Source organism: Saccostrea echinata, unplaced genomic scaffold, assembly GCF_033153115.1.
Source record: "Saccostrea echinata isolate AGI-Se365-2 ecotype Australia unplaced genomic scaffold, CSIRO_AGI_Sech_v1 ptg000043l, whole genome shotgun sequence".
Lineage (NCBI taxonomy): Eukaryota > Metazoa > Mollusca > Bivalvia > Ostreida > Ostreidae > Saccostrea > Saccostrea echinata.
Genome location: NW_026889792.1, coordinates 4084124 through 4091841, shown reverse-complemented (window position 1 = coordinate 4091841; position 7718 = coordinate 4084124). Strand labels below are relative to the sequence as shown.

The window sequence follows — 7718 nt, the reverse complement described above, 5'->3', positions numbered from 1 at the left end:
AGGAGATAACAGAAGAGCATCTTAATTAAGGTTCATAAACCCTCTGCTCACACATACAATGTTGCTCAAAATGATTTTCCAAAAGAAATGTAATTTATAAGTAAAATACAAATAATTATATCATAGCTTGCGGGGCAAAATTGGACAAAAAAGACACTTCAACTTTGCAAATCTATTAATAGACATTTATGTCATTTAGAGTTATCTCTCTTATCAGAGTATCAGTGAACATTAAGGAAGGATAATGTGTATGTGTTGGAGGATGTCATAGGTCTACATATGTTGCTTTGCATTCTCAGGCATTACATGTAGACTTAATGGAAATTAATCTTCGCAGTTCAACCTCTTCTCAAAAGACTTTCCTGGTATATTTAACATGCATCAGAAAGAAGGGGGTTTACTCTTAGCGTGCTAAGAAAACACCAAAAAAAAATTAAAAAGCTTTCCGTTTGTTGATGAAGGCAATAAGGACACCGTTCGCTCAGTGGAAAATGTGTGAGGAACCTTTTAACACCCCTGGTTTAAAAGTTTAAGTGTGAACTTTTTTCCTTGTTTTCAAAGTCTGGCAATATCAAAGTTTAAAGTTACACCAGATCAATAATTTTTAATCAAATTTCCAGTGGACACTGCATGCACTGTTTTATTTAAAAGCATGATTCTAATCTTCCACTGCCCAGACTTGCAAAAGACTTTTTTTCTAAATATCCAGGGGTTCTGCTAGTGACAAATATTTCCAGCAAAATTAATTTGATAAGTAACACAATATGTAAATGTATCTTACCGAGATTTTATTACAAAAATTTTACATCAATTATAGATAACATTTAAAGTGTTAAAAGTGTATACTAATAGTCACTACTAATTATAAATAACATTATCTTTACTTGTAATTAATGATAAATTACACCCCATGACCCATAATGCTTTCTGACAACTCCTATGTTTTTTATTGCTTTTATGACAGTTCATATGTAATGGTTTAACATTAATAATTATAAGTATACATTATATACAATAATTACACTATATATGTACAATATTATATACAGTATTCAATCGGTTACAGCAATATTACTGTTTAGCACCAACTTTCAATACATTCTCTATCACAATAAAAAGGAACCTGTACATAAAACACAGTAGCCCACATTTTAAACACCTCTGAAGTACAGCTGAATATTAGGAAGACTTTAACAATGCATGCATCTATCCAACTCATGATGAGTGTTTTGTCAACATCCTTAAAACTTTAATCAAGCTCTTTGAAGTGTTTAAAACATGGCTTCTCCCATTTTCTTACATGTACTCATAGCCTTAATTTCAATCGTATTTAACCTACAACCACACAGTCCTAGCTATTTTAACTGATTTTCTCTTATTTTGGTCCATCTTACAGATCCTATGTTCACTTTTTAAAGAAATGTTTTATTGTATAAAACGTTTATAATTTTTTTAAACTTAAAAAGAATGTCTAAGTCATGCAAAAACATACAATGCATGCATCACAGCTAGTTAAGAAGATTGAAGAAAAATTAGAGTTTTTATCAAATAAACTTTTAAAGCCAAGTTTTCTGGACTTACAAGTCACAGGATGGAAAAAAATATACATCTCAAGATTTCTGACGTATATAGAAGTACTTGTGTTTAACAATAATGGAACTTAGTCTACTTCATTAATACATGTATAATGAACATTTATGAAGACTGTGACTGTGCTTATTAAAACAATAACCAATAGGGTACAACCTATCCTTACAAAGTAACAATTTGGTTAATATGTCAGTATATATATATATATATATATATATATATATATATATATATATATATATATATATATATATATATATAATCCTCCTTGTTCATACAGTCAAACTCCTTTTATATCTCAAAAAAGGTAGGACTGTCATAAAATATACTGAGATATGTGAGAATTTGAGATGCTAAAGTTGAGATTTGTATTATCATGACAGGACTCACTGACAAAAAAAACCTTGAGATATCTCAGGGTTTAAGATATAAAAGCTGAAATTTTTATTATGACAGGATCCATTGCCACAAAAAAAAAAAAGCTTTGAGATGCATTAGAGTTACAGATAAACCAAAGTTCAAATTTGTATTATGACAGGACTCACTGACAAAAAAAAAAACCCTTGAGATATCTCAGGGTTTGAGATAAAGTTAAGAAATGTATTGTGACAGGATTTACTGAAATAAAACCCTTGAGATATTTCAGATTTGAGATAAATTTAAGATTTGTATTATAAAGCATTAAAAAAAAGATTTGTATTATGACTGGATTCACTGTCAAAAATCCACGAGATATCTCTGGAGAAAGAAATACTTAAGCATTATATAGAGGCAGGACTGTGATAAAACATCTTGAGATATCTCTCAGAGTTAAAGTTGAGATTTATATTGTGACAGGAATCACATAAAAAAACTTATGAGATATCTGAGGAGTTAGAAATATTTATGTTAATTGTTTTATGGTAGGACTGTCAAAAAAACCTTGAGATATCTCAAGAGTTTGGATACCAAAGTTGAGATATGTATGCATAATACATAACAACTCACTTTGACATCCCAATGTATCTCAAAAATACATATTCCAGATACTGAAATTTGACTGTATTAAATACATGCAAATGTACACACAGTGCAATGTACATCATCAATGTGCATCACAGTTACATATATAAATGTATGAAACATGGAATAATTAAATACTTCTATACATAAAGAGTATTTATAGACATGTACTTATTTAATCACAGACACAACACGTACTAATCTGGCAAGAGAGCCCATGATTCATTAAATAAAATGCCACTGTGTATTTCTGTTTTGACTTCATCTCCTATCTTTAGATCTTTTTTTCCTGACTTCTCTCCCCCTGATATCTTCCAACTTTACTTTGCCCTTGCATCATATACCATTTTAAATGCCTGCAATAAAAACAATAACAATGCATGAACTTTAATAAATTGATCAAATTTAATGTCAGGAAACTAAAAAAACAGGAAGAGACATACAGTGTGTTGTACTAACAGGAAGGAATATACAGTGTACTATTCACATCTAAACATTTACAATGTTAGCTTCCTGCTTAGTTGAAAAAAGATTCGCAGATCAAAATGTCATCAGTAAATAACTTTTTCTAAATGAGATAAACTACACATTTTTTTATTTTTATTTGACTGATTGTAGTTTTACTTCCCTTGCAAGTTACTCAAAATAGGTATATATGCTACTTATATATATAGATCACATCTGGTAAATTTTACATTTTTAGATATTAAAAAATGAAACTTACACAATTGAAGAAACAAATTAAAGTTAAGTGAAATTTAAAAGACACTAGATAGGAATACATTAGTAAATCAATCCAATCATCTGAAGATTCTTTATAGTTTTGAATTTAAAAATCTTGTCAAGTTCTTTTAATCACAAACTTAATGGATTTTCTGATTTTTGATGGACTGAGCAATTTTTTTGATATTTTTGAGCTGTTTTTTTTTTCTTTGTTCATAACTCATTTTTTTTTCAAGGATATATAAAATCATTTCTTCAATTGCTTTAGTTAAGAATTGAGAACATCATCTGAAGTCTCACCAAAATTCCTTTGACAATAAAGTATAAAGACCTGCAATGTGGCAGGTCTTTTTTTTTTTTGACAAGGAACTTCATTTAATCTAACATGTTCTTTTTGAAAACCTATAGTCACAAGGGACTTCCTTTGATTTTAGAAGAGTTCTCTTTTAATTTGACCAAGGTCACATGAATCTAAAAATTTAATAAACATGTATAACTTAAAGAGGCTGCAAGCAATTTAACATCTAAACTGTACATGTGTAGATAGGTACATGTACCATACGGTGAGCCAGAATGTGTGCATTAACAACAAATTCAAATTGCAGAGAAATGTAAACACATTATGATATCTGAGAACATGGACGGTTTAAAATGTTTCCTTTCTATAAACTTTAAACAGATAATATTACAGAAATAAGACTCAGAAAATGAAAAACATTTTTTATTCAAATATTTTAACTTAATCTTAGCAGTTTGATAAAATTGCATAATTTTATCTAAATAGTACAAGTATTTTATTGCATATCTCTATATTCTATATGTGGTAAATTTATCCCTCTATATTACTTTGGTGTCACCTATTTTAAGTGTATATATATCATATGTATCAGGAAAATGCTGTTTTTGTTTTTTTGGGTTTTCCTTGGGGGGGGGGGGGGGGGGGGGGGTAAAACTCTGCAGATATTAATGAAAATGTTAATGTTTAACTCTGTGTTGCCTTACATTTATTTAATTTCTTTATATAAGAAAACTGGACACTTTAATTTCTCTCTCTCTCTCTCTCTATATATACATATATATATATACAACAGTGATCGTAGAATCTTACTTTCTGCATGGCAGCAATCCAGATCTGTCCTGGCTTTTTGTTTCCCCCACTATCCACCATCATCTTAATAATGTTTGTTCCTCCAGTTGTGTCTGTGTATTTTATTGCAATGCCCCCTGCTAACGTGTTGCCTTCAAACCATATGTAAATTTTTTTTTTAGAATTTTCTACTAAATTCAATGAACATAAATTTAATACATAATGATGCCCAAGTGAGGTATCCAGGGATTTTACCCATAACCTTGACCTCTTGAGCTTTATTAAACTTTGACCTTGTGAACTAATAATGTGTCATCATGTTATAGCCAGTATTTTATAGAAAATATGAGTTTCTAAATATTTAAGTGTACTATTTAATTAATAAAAATTCCTATCAAACTCCAAAAGGATTCAATTCATCTATACTAGATACCCGATTCCACCTACATGTAAACACTCACAGGTTTGGTGTTTGTAGAATGATAGGTATTCAACTTTAAAAGAGTTCATATATTAACATTTCAATAATCTTTCTGTTTGTGGAGAGGTCTGACCTGGTAGCCCACAAAAGTCTTTTGACATCTTTTATGTGTGCAGTGTTCATTCATCCTATCCATTCAACCTATCCATCCTATCCATAAGTCTCCATGTTTCAATTCATTTTCTTCATACATAGCAAATGTATACATGATATTTTAGGTAGGTATGGATGAAATGTTCTCACAGATTTATACATATATGGAGTTGTATTCAGTAATCCTCTATGGAATTCAACACGATAACAAAATGCAAAATGAGAGAAAATTAAAGTTCAAGGTCACAGGGTCAGTCAAGGTCAGAAAATTCTGACAAAATTGAGTAACTCTCACCAATTTGTATAAGAATATGTTATGATAAAAATATCTAGAATAGTTTCTTTGAAGCTGAGCTAAACTTAAACTGATGAATAATGAAGTCAAAACCATTGGGGTTAAGGTCAAAAAATTCTGACACACTTGAATAGCTCTTAGCAATATGTATCAGCTAGTTTATGAATTTTGATAAAAATATCTTAAGAGTGTCTTTGAAACTGGACTAACTGCAAAGTGACAGACAAAGAGATGGATGACATCAGACATGACAAACACTGTACACCCCGACCATATTCGTGACAAGGCATAAGAAAATACACACAACACTAACCAAGTAATGATCTCCAGCATAACACAACAATACACAACAAAAATGAGTTTTTACAAGTTTACCTGTATAAATTTCATCTCCTGGGAGCATTATGGGGCAGAAAAAGACATGTATAATGGAATTTTTTATGGGCCAAAACATTGATAAATTAATTTCATTTCTATTGCCAATTTTTTCAAATGCACGATTCTAGCGACCATTTGATGACATTTTACTTTGTTGTTAATAAAAACAAACTTTTCACCTTCTTCATCCTTTCCAGATGGTAGAATCTGCAAGGTGTCTATTTTCTCAATCTGAACAGGTTCGCGTTTATCATTATCTCCCTCAAACAGCAGCTGTCTATAAATAGATTTTAAAACATTTTGGGTCAGTAAGAAGACATTAATCATTTTGTTGTCTTGTGCCATCTATAGAAGCATTCAGTATTTAAATATCTTAAAAATACAGTCAAATTAGTTCTTCATGTTTCTTTTTATTTTCAGTTTCTTGCTTTGATTAATTTCTTTAATATTCTTCAATATTAATCTTTCTTTAGCTTATCAATGAAATGTTAAAAGAATGATCTAAATTATATAAGAATGTCTTTTTATAACACAAGATTAAATGGAATTAACATATATAACATATATAATCTAACCCAGCTCAATACTGATTGCACTATATGCTACTGCAACAATGTTCTACAAAATATTCATAACTCAAAGGCATATTACACTAAATGGATGAGAACCAACACTTGATTTATAAGTCACCATTATAAAATCACATACATAAATTTAAATTTATAATCTCAAGGTTTCATTGACTTAATTTGGATGTAAGAGATATTTCTGCACACTTAGGAGGTATACCTATTTGTACATCAAAAGGATTGGGAGTCACTATGACTATTGCAATATTAGTTTTTCTTGCTACACACTGCCATGGGCAGATAAAAGGTACCAGATCTTTAAGGATATTTGGTGTAGTGAATGGCAATGATAAATAAAGTCGTAAAACTGCTTTATTCATGGCAGAAAGAAGAACAGACTAGCAATTTATTATTATAGGGTTAAAGTAACATTCCAACCATTTTTTGAGAGGGGACACAATTAAAAGTGTTTTTTACCTGTGATTGGCTGAAAGTTTGAGGAAGAAGAGAGATCCCTCATCTGGCCCCATATCTGACTCAGTCACATTGAAATAACCTCCTACAAAAACAGCATGCTCAGTACATGATCAACATTGTGAAACATTTTTACACCTTATATACAGTGCAGTCAAAACTTGTTAACTTGAACTCAATGGGGCTGAAAAAAAAACTTTGATACATCCGAGGATTCAACATAGACATTAAAATACATACAAGCAGTGGAACTACCTTTGACACATATAAATGGTATTTGAGAATCAATGTTTGGGATACCGAAGATTAACTGTAATTATATCAGAGAAATGTACCATTCAGCAGTGTTTTTAAATGCTTCTCGAAGAAGTCCTCCTCCTTCCTTGAAATCTCTGTGCAGACTTGGCAGTGGCGGACTGGGTCCAGGAATAGCATCCTGGGTAAATTCACCTTCTCTTGACAACAGTCATTACAGAAGCACTTTCCACAGCGACGGCAGTGATGCTGATTCAAGAATATGGAGAATCTCAGTTAACATGGTAACTTTACTTAGATTGTCTTGTAATTTTTTTTTTTAAAAAGAGTCAATATATTTATAACATTTTGAATCTTTTTATATTTGAATACATATCCGTCTGTTGCTCTTATAGTCTTTACCTTTCTTCTTTTAAAGAAATCAAATTTTGCTCTGCAGTTTTGACACTGTTTGCACTGGAAAAAAAAAACACAAAAAATATTCCATTAAACCGTGTCACAAAGGTTTGATCTGATAAAATACAATGCTACCCATTTTGGTAGGGAAAAAAATCTCCCGTTTTTATGATGGGCGTACATTTATATGCATAAATACGATGAAGTTTACGGTACTGTTTACTTTTGTCATTACTGGCACATTTAACTTACCTCATCGTCTGATACCCAGGGAGGTTCTGGAAGGGAAAAGGGGCTCGAGTCAGTGTCAGACACGGGGATCATTCGAAGTCCACTCTTCGATCTCTCGAGTTTCTTTTCAGATCCAGCCATCTT

General features: G+C 31.0%; 1 protein-coding gene across 2 annotated transcripts; it reads right to left on the bottom strand.

Moving 5' to 3' along the window:
• Positions 1-767: 767 nt before the first annotated feature.
• Positions 768-7718, bottom strand: LOC133201302 (zinc finger FYVE domain-containing protein 21-like). 2 transcript variants are annotated; one of them, XR_009723068.1, is made up of 8 exons: positions 7596-7718; positions 7350-7403; positions 7028-7196; positions 6696-6777; positions 5829-5926; positions 4424-4554; positions 2136-2948; positions 768-1979 (listed from the first exon to the last, which is right to left on the bottom strand). XR_009723068.1 is itself a non-coding variant. In XM_061337099.1 (7 exons), the coding sequence occupies exons 1-7, from the start codon at positions 7713-7715 to the stop codon at positions 2913-2915; spliced, it is 690 nt and encodes a 229-aa protein (XP_061193083.1). In that variant the 5' UTR covers positions 7716-7718; the 3' UTR covers positions 768-2912. The 2 variants fall into 2 exon arrangements, 1 of the variants encoding a protein (XP_061193083.1); XM_061337099.1 differs by having other exon boundaries at positions 768-2948.

What these genes read in the sequence shown, in the direction of transcription:
- LOC133201302 (XM_061337099.1), bottom strand. Translation starts at nt 7,715, where the DNA reads ATGGCTGGATCTGAAAAGAAACTCGAGAGATCGAAGAGTGGACTTCGA. An exon ending in ATTTCTTTAAAAGAAGAAAG is followed by an intron (nt 7,197 to 7,349) that starts GTAAAGACTATA and finishes TTCTTGAATCAG; the next exon opens with CATCACTGCCGTCGCTGTGG. An exon ending in GGATTGCTGCCATGCAGAAA is followed by an intron (nt 2,949 to 4,423) that starts GTAAGATTCTAC and finishes TTTTTATTGCAG; the next exon opens with GCATTTAAAATGGTATATGA.